Source organism: Equus asinus, chromosome 12, assembly GCF_041296235.1.
Source record: "Equus asinus isolate D_3611 breed Donkey chromosome 12, EquAss-T2T_v2, whole genome shotgun sequence".
Taxonomy (NCBI): Eukaryota; Metazoa; Chordata; class Mammalia; order Perissodactyla; family Equidae; genus Equus; species Equus asinus.
This window is the reverse complement of record NC_091801.1, coordinates 82339605-82352367: the sequence shown is the minus strand read 5'-3', so window position 1 is coordinate 82352367 and position 12763 is coordinate 82339605. Positions and strand designations below refer to the sequence as shown.

At 43.6% G+C, this 12763-nt stretch overlaps 1 protein-coding gene across 24 annotated transcripts in view; it reads left to right on the top strand.

Annotated features, from left to right (window-relative positions):
* The window catches only part of PTK2 (protein tyrosine kinase 2), a 278805-nt gene that overhangs the window by 243970 nt on the left and 22072 nt on the right, over positions 1 to 12763 (top strand). For all 24 annotated transcript variants that reach the window (XM_070481680.1, XM_070481679.1, XM_070481677.1 and 21 more), the window contains 2 exons: positions 291 to 428; positions 1222 to 1353. In XM_070481680.1, coding sequence (XP_070337781.1) covers positions 291 to 428; positions 1222 to 1353 — 270 coding nt within the window. The remainder of the gene's footprint in view (positions 1 to 290; positions 429 to 1221; positions 1354 to 12763) is intronic.

Here is a 12763-nt window from a genome sequence, read left to right as displayed (position 1 = left end):
TTCTTGCACTTTTAAGGACCCGTATGATCACCTTGGGTCCAGGGGACAATCAAGGATAACCTCCCCATCTCGAGATTCCTAGTTTATAATCACATGGGCAGAGTCGCTCTGCCGTGTGAGGTACCACATCCGCAGGCTCCAGGGATTAGGCCGTGGGCATCTTCAGGGGGCCGTTATTCTGCTGCCACAGTATTGTCTGTAAGCTTAGTTACTTCCTTTCACACGGGAAGAGAACTGTGCAGAAGTTATGTTGCAACAGAACGTGACCCTGCCACCTCCCTTGTCCGCAGGTCTCTGGCTACCCTGGTTCACATGGAGTGACAGCCGTGGCTGGCAGCATCTACCCAGCTCAGGCATCTCTTTTGGACCAAACAGATTCATGGAATCATAGACCACAGGAGATATCAATGTGGCAGCCCAACGTGGAGGTAAGTTGGATGTTCTTCGGCTTCAGTTTGTTAACTGATGAGGCTTTGCCCAGGTACCTTTTATTTCTAAATCCACAGATTTATTGATTTTGATGGCCTAATTCTAAGATGAAGATGCTCCTTTTACTGAAACGCTTTTTGGTTCTGTGAATCTTGTTTACTAAAAGAAAGGAGAGCTGCTAAGTCAGCAGCCCATTCATTTGTTTAGAACAACCCTGAGGTGAACACAATTAGCATATTACAAGAGGCCGAGGAAGAAAGGGGAAGACCGAGCCACCAGCTCTGTGGACTGTGTTAATTCTTACTGAATTTTCCTGGTAAACCAAGAGCCACTCCAGTAATACTAAAAATTATTTCTTCAAATCTAAGAACATCTACAGTTGTCTGCTGTTCATGTTCTTTTCCTTGGAGCACACGTGTTTAATGACTGCTTAATAGTCCAATATGTGTATCTATCAAATTTAATCCTCCTGTTATTTGACTTCCAGATTGTTTCCACTTTTTTACTGTTATTTAATGATGCGTCCTTCGCACGTATCTTGGGTTATTTCTTTAGCATGAATCCCTGCAGGTGGAGCTGTGAGCTAAATGCCTGCGTACGTCGTAAAGGTGCTTGGCACATAGTAACTTGCAGCCTCCAGAAAAGTTGCTCCTTCACAAGCAGAGTATGCGAGACCCTATTTCCACCACTCTTGCTCTTTCTCTTAGTTTTTTGGAAAGATACCCAGAAGAAAGTAAGAGCATCATAAATAGACTTCTGAGAGTGGCCGTGCTGTCTTTAAACCTCTTCTAGGACTCAGCGGCTCTGGACCTGCGAGGAATCGGGCAGGTGTTGCCGGCCCACCTGATGGAAGAGCGGCTCATCCGACAGCAGCAGGAGATGGAAGAAGATCAACGCTGGCTGGAAAAAGAGGAGAGGTTTTTGGTAATTATGTTGCAGAAGCTTTCTTCCGCTTTTTAAGCCCTGCTGGAGTCGACTATATTGCAAATGATTGCGAGAGTTCATCTTTTCCAAAGCATGAGTTAATAGTTTTATATCTGGTCCCTAAAACTTGCAACATGGGTTATTGTTATTTGCTTTTCTTGAATTATTTTTTCAAAATAATTTTCTCAGATTTTAGCAGTGGCATTATGGACTCAGAGGTGTGAGCATTTCAGTGGGTTTCACATTACTGCAGTCTTTACACACAAACAGCTCCCACTTAAATGTCAGCTTGCACATAAAACTTTCTGCCCTGCTACTGCAGGATGTGTAAACAGACAGCCCAGAATCCCAGGGTTTGCCTTCTTGGCATTCCTCTCCTCGTGGTCTCACAAATACAGACCTCCTCCCACATGTATCTGGAGTTGTGTGTGAGAAATGTCTTCCTCAGACAACTCTTGTCAACAGTGTCTCAGAAGTCCCCTGCAGACAGACAGAGCGAGCGGTCTCTGTGTCTCAATTGATACAAGGGCCCCTTTGGACTCATGGCCCCACTGCCAAGCACTTCTGTGCCTTCAGCCTCAGAACCCACTTCCCCACCACCCGACACAGCTGTTTCGGTCTCCCTGAAGTAGCCTGAAAAGAAAGATGGCTGAAAGGAACCAGGACTCATCCTGTTTCCACAAAGGCTTGAGTCAGTAACTCTACCTGGGTAGTCCAGCCAGTCCTTCATGTGCTGACTCAGTAAACGTTGCTGGATGCCAACTGTGTCACGCTCTGTACTGAGGGACAAGCTACCAGTGAAGGCAGGATACGACCCTGTTTTTAAATCGCTTGAAGTCTTACAGGCACAGAAACGTTTAAATCGATACGCAATGGTATTATAAGACTGGTTTCAAACTGTTCTGCCGAATTCATCAACATGTGGTTCTGATTTCATTCTTTATATGTGGCTTTCTTATTTTAAACTGTGGTTTAAAATTAAACAGAGCAACCTGCACAGTCAAGTTTGGTGAAGCAGGTTGGCAGAGAGGCCAGCGCCCTCGCTGCAGGGTGCATTGGGGATGACCTCAGCAAGCCTGCCATCTCCGAGTGCGTATGGGAGCACATGAGGAGCCGTGTCTCGCCTTTTTCTGTTTAGCCTGCAAACATCACACTCACTCCACACTCAGTTCACTGCCAGATGGGACTACTGCACTCTTACTTAGCACAGACCCTTGTCGCAGTCCAGCTGTTAAGATAATACGTAATACCACATGCCAGTCACCGTCTTATGCATTTCTCATATGGAAAGTCATTCAGTGTTCACAGCCGTCCTGTGAGGAAGAGACAGGTCCAAAATCCTTTTTCCGAAACTCTGAGGGTCCCCTGTGCTTCAGACTTCAAGATATTCTCAACTTTAGGAAGTTGAAGTAATATGATGCTCGTGCCATGTATGATGTCACACTCCGACAGGACCCCAGAGTTGAAAGCACTGATGATATTCCTACAGTAAGACGCATTAGCACGCATGAAGACAGACTCTCATTGGCTCAGGTCAGGTTTTGCCACCAAATTAGTTTGCTTCAAACGTAAAAAAGCAAATAAACTTCCCAATCTTGAGGACTTTTTAGATTTTGGAAACATGGATAAGGGAATTTGAATCTGTTCCTTTATTATCTTCATTTTACAGATGAGGAAATTTCCCAGGGTCACCCAGCTAGTGTGTAACAGAGCCAGAATCCAACCCAGCACCCCAGCCCCAGGGTCTGTGGTCCTGACCATTCTGCCTGCTGCCCTGGCTCGTGCTCATGGGGCACGTGGCGCCCACACTCGCTAGACCTGCCGGGTATGCTTCACACAGGTTCACAGTAAGGTGTATGAGCTGTGATAGACATCTTGAGGGATCTGCTGTGGAACAAACGTTTCATACTATACTTTCAAATTTCTAAATTAGCTACTTGAAGCAAATCTTGAGATTGTAAGGCAAGCTATGAAAGATGGTTATTATTTACTACTAATAATAGGGTGAGTCCGTCTGGATGTTGAACCTGTTCTGAGAATGCAGCTGCTGTTCCCTAGCCCTACATTTTAAACTTTTTGCCCAGACAGCCTATTTTCTCACATCAGTTTGTGTTTTAACAAGTAAACATTACAAATTCTCCAAACTTAAGTTAATATTTGTAAATGCTGGTGTCTTGTGTACGACTGTGTTTGGACAAAGGGCTCACTACCAAGAGTGTGCAATGCACTGCTGTGCTGTTGCTCCGATGGAGTGCAGCGTGAGCAGAAGAGGGCCCCGCGAGTGCTTAGTGGAGTCAGGGAGGCTCGGAGTCAGGATCACGTGAGAGCCGAGGCTTAAAGAGGAATTGGAGTTTGCCAGGCCAGCAGGCTCAGGAGGTGCATTCCAGCAGAGGGAGCAGCATGTGTCATGACTTGAGTTGTAAGCCTTCTCAGAACTGCCTGTGCCGGCGTGACTAGAGCTCGTGAGAGGAGGATAGAAGGCAGGTTCAGGCCAGCCTTCGTCTTCTGAGTGAAGGGCTCGAGACATGTGCCGACTCTGCTGGCTGCTCAGTGGTTGGGTTTTTTTCCTTTTAATTGAGATAATTTACATACAGTGGACCACACAGATCTTAAGTGTATAGTTGGATGAGTTTTGTTAAACACGTAAGTCCACAGAACCCATGCCCCGCAAGCAGAACATTCCTCTCACTCCAGATAGCTTCCACATTATGTTCAGTTACGGGGCTGTATGAAATACCCCACCGGGGGTTCTGATCTTGCCGTATCACGTCTACAGGGTAACACGAGGCGTGGGACGGCCCCCGCGTCCTTGGCTCCTTGGCTCTGAAGAAGGACATTCCCCATGTTTGTTCCTGACTTCCTTTATTTCTCCCATACAGCTTTTGTAATATTCTTTAAGTTCATGTCTTGCTTCCCTTATTAAATTGTACCCGTTCATTTAGAGTTTCCTGTCACTGCTGTAATGGTATCTCATTTTCATTGAGCTTTTTAGTTGTGTGTTTTTTTCCTTAAAGATTAGCCCTGAGCTAACATCTATTTCCAATCTTTTTTTTTGCCTTCTTCTTCTCCCCAAAGCCCCCAGTACATAGTTGTATATTCTAGTTCTAGGTCCTTCTAGTTGTGGCATGTGGGGCACCACCTCAGCGTGGCCTGAGAGCGGTGTCATGTCCACGCCCATGATCCAAACCAGTGAAACCCTGGGCTGCTGAAACAGAGCACACGAACTTAACCACTTAGCCCAGGGGCCGGCCCCTAGTTATGTATTTCTGTGTGTGCGTATGCAGTTGATTTTTAGGAATTTATCTTGTATTTTCCAATATTTATCACATGAAATCTTTTTGACTGATTTCCTTGGATTTTCCAAATGCATGGTTGTTGCTTTTTAAAACACATTTTCTTCATTTTCAGTATATGTTATATACTCATATTTCTCTCCCAAAGCATCTCTTGTCAACTTTTGTATTAAATAGGTCCTGTTTTTCCTGATTTTATTATTTTTTTTAATTTTTTTTATTAAGATTATGATAGATTACAACCTTATGAGATTTCAGTTGTACATTATTGTTAGTAATGTTGTGGGTACACCACTTCACCCTTTATGCCCTCCCCCCACCCCCTCTTTTCCCTGGTAACCACCGATCAGTTCTCCATGTCTATATGTTAACTTCTACCTATAAGTGGGGTCATATAGAATTCGTCTTTCTCTATCTGGCTTATTTCGCTTAACATAATACCCTCAAGGTCCATCCATGTTGATGCAAATGGAACAATTTGGTGCTTTTTTATGGCTGAGTAGTATTCCATTGTGTATATATACCATATCTTCTTTATCCAGTCGTCAGTTTCTGGGCATTTAGGTTGGTTCCACGTCTTGGCTATTGTAAATAATGCTGCGATGAACATAGAGGTGCATGGGATTCTTGGGATTGCTGATTTCAGGTTCTTAGGATGGATACCCAGTAATGGGATGGCTGGGTCATAGGGTATTTCAATTTTTAACTTTTTGAGAAATCTCCATACTGTTTTCCATAGTGGCTGCACTAGTTTGCATTCCCACCAACAGTGTATGAGGGTTCCTTTTTCTCCACAACCCCTCCAACATTTGTCACTTTTGGTTTTGGATATTTTTGCCAATCTAACGTGTGTAAGGTGATATCTTAGTGTAGTTTTGATTTGCATTTCCCTGATGATTAGCGATGATGAACATCTTTTCATGTGTCTCTTCACCATACTTATATCTTCTTTGGAGAAATGTCTGTTCATGTCCTCTGCCCATTTTTTGATCGGGTTGTTTGTTTTTTTGATGTTAAGCTGTGTGAGTTCTTTGTATATTATGGATATTAATCCTTTGTCGGATAAGTAGCTTGTAAATATTTTTTCCCAATTAGTGGGCTGTTTTTTTGTTTCAATCCTGTTTTCCCTTGCTTTGAAGAAACTCTTTAGTCTGATGAAGCCCCATTTGTTTATTCTTTCTATTGTTTCCCTCATCTGAGGAGTTATAGTGTCCGAAAAGATTCTTTTGAAACTGATGTCAAAGAGTGTACTGCCTATATTCTCTTCCAGAAGACTTATTGTTTCAGGCCTAATCTTTAAGTCTTTGATCCATTTTGAGTTTATTTTTGTGAATGGTGAAAAAGAATGGTCGATTTTCATTCTTTTACATGTGGCTGTCCAGTTTTCCCAGCACCATTTGTTGAAGAGACTTTCTTTTCTCCATTGTAGGCCCTCAGCTCCTTTGTCGAAGATTAGCTGTCCATAGATGTGTGGTTTTATCTCTGGGCTTTCAATTCTGTTCCATTGATCTGTGGACCTGTTTTTGTACCAGTACCATGCTGTTTTGATCACTGTAGCTTTGTGTAGTATGTTTTGAAATTGGGGATTGTGATGCCTCCGGCTTTGTTTTTCTTACTCAGGATTGCTTTAGCAATTTGTGGTCTTTTGCTGCCCCAAATGAATTTTAGGATTCTTTGTTCAATTTCTGTAAAGAACGTCCTTGGGATTCTGATTGGGATAGCGTTGAATCTGTAGATTGCTTTAGGTAGTATGGACATTTTAACTATGTTTATTCTTCCAATCCATGTGCATGGAATGTCTTTCCATCCCTTTATGTCGTCGTCAATTTCTTTCAAGAAAGTCTTACAGTTTTAATTGTATAAATCTTTCACTTCCTTGGTTAAATTTATCCCAAGGTATTTTATTCTTTTCGTTGTGATTGTGAATGGGATTGAGTTCTTGAGTTCTTTTTCTGTTGGTTCATTGTTAGTGTATAGAAATGCTACTGATTTATGTATGTTGATTTTATACCCTGCAACTTTGCTGTAGCTGTTGATTGTTTCTATTAGTTTTCCTATGGATTCCTTGGGGTTTTCTATATATAAGATCATGTCGTCTGCAAACAGCAAGAGTTTTACTTCTTCATTGCCTATTTGGATTCCTTTCATTTCTTTTTCCTGCCTAATTGCTCTGGCCAACACCTCCAGTACTATGTTGAATAGGATTGGTGAAAGTGGGCCCCCTTGTCTTGTTCCTCTTCTCAGAGGGATGGCTTTCAGTTTTTGTCCATTGAGTATGATGTTGGCTGTGGGTTTGTCATATATGGCCTTTATTATGTTGAGGTACTTTCCTTCTATACCCATTTTATTGAGGGTTTTTATCATAAATGGGTGTTGGATCTTGTCGAATGCCTTCTCTGCATCTATTGAGATGATCATGTGGTTTTTGTTTCTCATTTTGTTAATGTAGTGTATCACGTTGATTGACTTGCGGATGTTGAACCATCCCTGTGTCCCTGGTATAAATCCCACTTGATCATGGTGTATAATCTTTTTGATGTATTGCTGTATTTGGTTTGCCAGAATTTTGTTGAGGATTTTTGCATCTATGTTCATCAGTGATATCGGCCTGTAGTTCTCCTTCTTTGTGTTGTCCTTGTCAGGTTTGGGGATCAGAGTGATGTTGGCTTCATAGAATGTGTTGGGGAGTACTCCATCTTCCTCAATTTTCTGGAATAGTTTGAGAAGGATAGGTATTAAATCTTCTTTGAATGTTTGGTAGAATTCTCCAGAGAAGCCGTCTGGTCCTGGACTCTTATTTTTGGGGAGGTTTTTGATTACTGTTTCTATTTCTTTACTTGTGATTGGCCTATTCAGATTCTCCATTTCTTCCTGGTTCAGTTTGGGGAGGTTGTAAGAGTCCAGGAATTTGTCCATTTCTTCTAGGTTGTTCAATTTGTTGGCATATAGTTTTTCATAGTATTCTCTTATGATCCCTTGTATTTCTTTGGTATCTGTTATGATTTCTCCTCTCTCATTCCTAATTTTATTTATTTGAGATTTCTCTCTTCTTTTCGTGGTGAGTCTGGCCAAGGGTTTGTCGATTTTGTTAATTTTTTCGAAGAACCAACTCTTTGTTTCATTGATCCTTTCTACTGTCTTTTTAGTTTCAATATTGTTTATTTCTGCTCTTATTTTTATTATTTCCCTCCTTCTACTGACTCTGGGCTTTGTTTGTTCTTCTTTTTCTAATTCTGTTAGGTGTCATTTGAGGTTGCTTATGTGAGCTTTTTCTTGTTTTGTGAGGTGAGCCTGTATTGTGATGAATTTCCCTCTTAGGACTGCTTTTGCTGCATCCCAAATGATTTGGTATGACGTGTTCTCATTTTCCTTTGTCTCCAGATAATATTTGATTTCTTCTTTAATTTCTTCAATAATCCATTGTTTGTTCAGTAGCGTGTTGTTTAGTCTCCACATTTTTGCACCTTTCTCTGCTTTATTCTTGTAGTTGATTTCTAGTTTCATAGCATTGTGATCAGAAAAGATGCTTGATATTATTTCAACTCTCTTGTATTTATTGATGCTTGCTTTGTTTCCCAAAATATGGTCTATTCTTGAGAATGTTCCATGCGCACTTGAGAAGAATGTGTAGCCTGCTGTTTTTGGATGAAGTCTTCTATATATATCTATTAAGTCCATCTGGTCTAATTTTTCATTTAATTCTATAATTTCCTTGTTGATTTTCTGTCTGGTTGTTCTATCCATTGGTGTTAATGGGGTGTTGAGGTCCCCTACTATTATAGTATTGTTGTTGATGTCTTCTTTTAGTTCTGTTAAGAGTTGCTTTACAAATTTTGGAGCTCCTGTGTTGGGTGCATATATATTTACAAGTGTTATGTCTTCTTGGTGGAGAGTCCCTTTTATCATTATATACTGTCCCTCTTTGTCTTTCTTTACCTGATTTGCTTTGAAGTCTACTTTGTCTGATATTAGTATAGCGACACCTGCTTTCTTTTGTTCATTGGTAGCTTGGAGTATTGTCTTCCATCCCTTCACTCTGAGCCCGTGTTTGTCTTTGGGGCTGAGGTGTGTTTCCTGGAGGCAGCATATTGTTGGGTCTTGTTCTTTGATCCATCCTGCTACTCTGTGTCTTTTGATTGGAGAGTTCAATCCATTTACATTTAGAGTGATTATTGAAATGTGGGGGCCTACCGCTGCCATTTTATGTCTTGTTTTCCGGTTCTCTTCAATTTCCTTTGTTCCTCGTCCCATGGTTTAGTCTGTTCTGTTGGAGAGCTGCTACTCTCTGTTGTTGTCCTTCTACTTATCTCCGTCGCTCTTGGTTTTGTAGTCCCTTTCCTTTTTTTGATTTTTCAGGAATGAGGGTTTTCCTGAGCATTTCTTGAAGAGCAGGTTTGGTGGCAATGAACTCCCTTAATTTTTGTTTATCTGGGAAAGTTTTTATTTCTCCATCGTATTTGAAGGATATTTTCGCTGGGTAGAGAATTCTCAGCTGCAGGTTTTTGTCCTTCAGATTTTTGAAAATATCATTCCACTCTCTTCTAGCCTGTAAGGTTTCTGCTGAGAAATCTGCTGATAGCCTGATGGGGGTTCCTTTGTAGGTTAATTTCTTCTGGCTGGCTGCCCTTAGTATTCTCTCCTTGTCGTTGACCTTTGCTAGCTTCACTACTATATGTCTTGGGGTTGGTCTACTTGCATTGATAAAGTTTGGAGATCTATTGGCTTCTGTCACATGAAGTTCCATCTCTCTCCCCAGGTTTGGGAAGTTCTCAGCCATTATTTCTTTGAATAGGCTTTCTGCCCCCTTCTCCCTCTCTTCTCCCTCTGGTATACCTATAATCCTTAGGTTGCATCTCCTAATTGTGTCAGATGATTCTCGGAGAGTTTCTTCATTTCTTTTTAGTCTTAGCTCTCTCTCCTCCTCTGCCTGCAGCATTTCTATATTCCTATCCTCCAAATTGCTAATTCTTTCCTCCATATTATTGGCCCTACTGTTCAGTGCATCTAGATTTTTCTTAATCTCCTCTATTGTGTTCTTCATTTCCAGTATTTCTGTTTGGTTCTTCTTTATCGTATCAAACTCTTTTGTGACATAGCTCCTGAACTCGTTGAGTTGTCTATCTGAATTCTCTTTTAACTCATTGAGTTTTTTAATGATGGCTGTTTTGAAGTCATCATTTAGGTCGTATATTTCATTGTCTTTGGGATTGTTTTCTGTGTGTTTGTCATTTTCCTTCTGTTCTGGAGATTTAATATATTTTTTCATATTGCTTGATAGTGTAGATTTGTGCCTCTGCATAGAGACAGAGTTTAGTTACTGCTTCCACTTGTTTCTACTGGTGTGGTGGGGGAACAGCTGTTTGTACTGCTCCAACCAGAAACCCTATCAGCTGTTGCTAACTGGGCCTGGGCCCCTCCTCACAGTCACAGTGATCCTGTGGGGTCCCTCTTCAGCTGTGGGGGCCGTCACAGGGGGGCTTCAGACTGCTGGTGCCTACTGTTGCAGCCCACCTAGACGTGCTCCCTCCTTAGGTTCTGCAGCAGTGTTATGGGCATTTCCAGCAGCTGGGAGCAGGATCACCTATATTTGCAGCTCTGTCACTGTTGGAGCCCACAAAATCTCACTTGTCCACTATGGGTCACAGCAGAGCTATGGGCATCTTCTGCAGTCTGTGGTTAGCTCACGTAGCTATGCTACTTGTGTCCCAGGGTCTTCCAGCCTTGTGGTTGCCGGGCGGGGGCTCTCTATTAGTGGTATGCACAGGCTTTCGCTGAGGCTGCTGTTAGACTGTAGAATTTCCCCCTGGGCCACGGAGCTGGGCTGCTGGAACTCCACCCAGCCCCAGTCCTCTCCCCTAGGATCTCAGGGAGCCCATTGCCCTGTCTGGGGGATAGCCAGATACCTTGAGTTCAGTAGCAGCTGGTCGGCTGCTGCCCTGCCTGGGATTCTCCTCTTTGGGACCCTCCCGGCGTTGTGGATGTTGGGCGAGGCCTCTCCGCTAATGGCAGGCAAAGACCCTGCCTGCTGCCAGGACGGGACTTCAGAGTTTCTCCCCCAGGCCACGTTGCCAGCCGCTGGAGCTCCACCCAGCCCCAGACCTCTCCCAGGAGATCTCTGGTAGTCCCGATCCCCTCCTGGGCAAAAGCCCGGTCAGAGGAGCTGGCGGTGGCAGCTGGCAGGCCGGTGCGCCGCTTGGGATTCTCTCCAGGGGCCCCCAGGCGTTGTGTGTGTTGGGCGGGACCTCTCCGCTAATGGTGGGTAGGGGTTTTCCCCACCGCCTCCGGTGTGTAACTCTGGATCTTCCCTCTGGGCTCAGGTGTAATTGCAGGGGGCTTGGGTAGGGCTCTGTTCACCTGTTTCCACCGTCGCTCCTCTGGTGTGCGCTCCCTCCTGCACTTGGTGTGTGGCGATGTTCTGGGGGCGTCTGCTGGAAGAAAGCCGCCCGCAGGCTCTAGGCTGTTCAGGGGTCAGGGTCGGAGAGTTTTCACCTATCTCCACCTCCTCCCGGAGGGAAGTCCATCCACCTTCCGATGTATAGCAGTGTGGGTCTCTCTGATGTCCTGAGATGCTATATAGATATCCTTTGTCAAGCGATGAGTGTACAGTTAGTTGTAGATTCAAAGGGGGAGAGACAAAGAAGTCTTCTCATGCCGCCATCTTGATTCTTCTCTCCCTGATTTTATTTTTAAACATATCTGTAATATTTTTCTCCATTAAGTATAATGTTGGCTCTATATATTAAATATAGTATTTTAAAAAAATAACTGTTAGAAGGTTTAACATGATGAATTACATGGGACATTTTGCTTTGGTTTATGCTAGTCCTGCATTCCAGAGAGAAGTCCCTCCTTAAGTTGTAATTGATCATTCTTCTAAGGTGGTATTGTATTTCATTTGTGGTATTTCATTAGAATTTAGTATTGACATTCATAAGTGAGAATGTTTATTTATTGTCATTGTTGGTTTCAAGATCAAAATGAGATTAGTGTCATAAGATGAGTCCGATAATCCCTACCCCATTTGATTTGGGTATTTGTTAGGTGGATGTTGTAGGTGGTGGGGCTGAGGAAAAGCAAGTGGTCAGGCCGGGGGCCTGCTTCCAACTTGAGTAACTGGCTGGACAAGTCCTAACTTCACTGACAGGGGAACGAAGGCAGGGAGATGGGGGACAAGTAAACACAAGCACCACCCACCCCCCACACCAGGGTGTTTTAAATTGGGATCTCTCTGAAAGGTCTCCCTCCAAGCTGTGTTTCATGCCACAGCCGCAGAGATATTTCTAAAACTCGAATCTGACCCTGTCATTCTCTGCCTTAAAATCTGCCAGTGGCTACCACAGGATGACCTGGCCAGGGTCCTCCAGGCCTATGAGCTGACCATCCTAGCCTCCTTCCTGGTCCCTTGATTCTTCCTGTCCTCAAGGTCCAGCCCTGCTCAGTCAGCCCCTGATTGTGACTAAGAGGACTGAGCACAAGAGGGGAGACACAGCATCCAGGGCCATCAGGGAAGGTTGAGCAGCTGAAATGACAACAGGAGGCCAGCCCAGAAAGACCTGGGGAAGAACATTGCAAGGAGAGGGCACTCCAAGTGCTAGTGCCCAGGGTGAGGTGGGGAGGAACCAAGTATGTCTGAGGATCAGAAGGACAGCCGCAGTGGCTGGACCAGTGAGTGACAGGGGACAGACCTACAGAGCCCTTAGGCCAGGGCAGGCTGGGGGGCAGGAGCAAGGGAGGGGGCAGGAAACAGAGCAGGCTGCAGCTGGGCTCTCAAAATGATTCTTCTCGTCCTTGACTCTCCTTTTCAAGAAGGCATTAGTAGAAAGAACGTAGACCTTGAAGTCAGCCAGATGAGAACTTAGAATCTTAGTTCTTGTGACCCTACATAAATTCTTTAACCCCTTTACGCTTTAATTTACTAATCTGTAAAATAATTACAGTATCCTCTATAAAGTGCAGGTGATCCTTTTCTCATGGGGTTGACTTGAGGATTAAATGTGTAATGTGTAAGCAGTGGAGGAGTAGGAAATACACCGTTAATTTTTCAGAGGGCTTTTATCTCTTACTCAGTTTGTCCTCCATAGCAGCCATGAGAGCTGCGTTGGTGAGAATCTAGAATG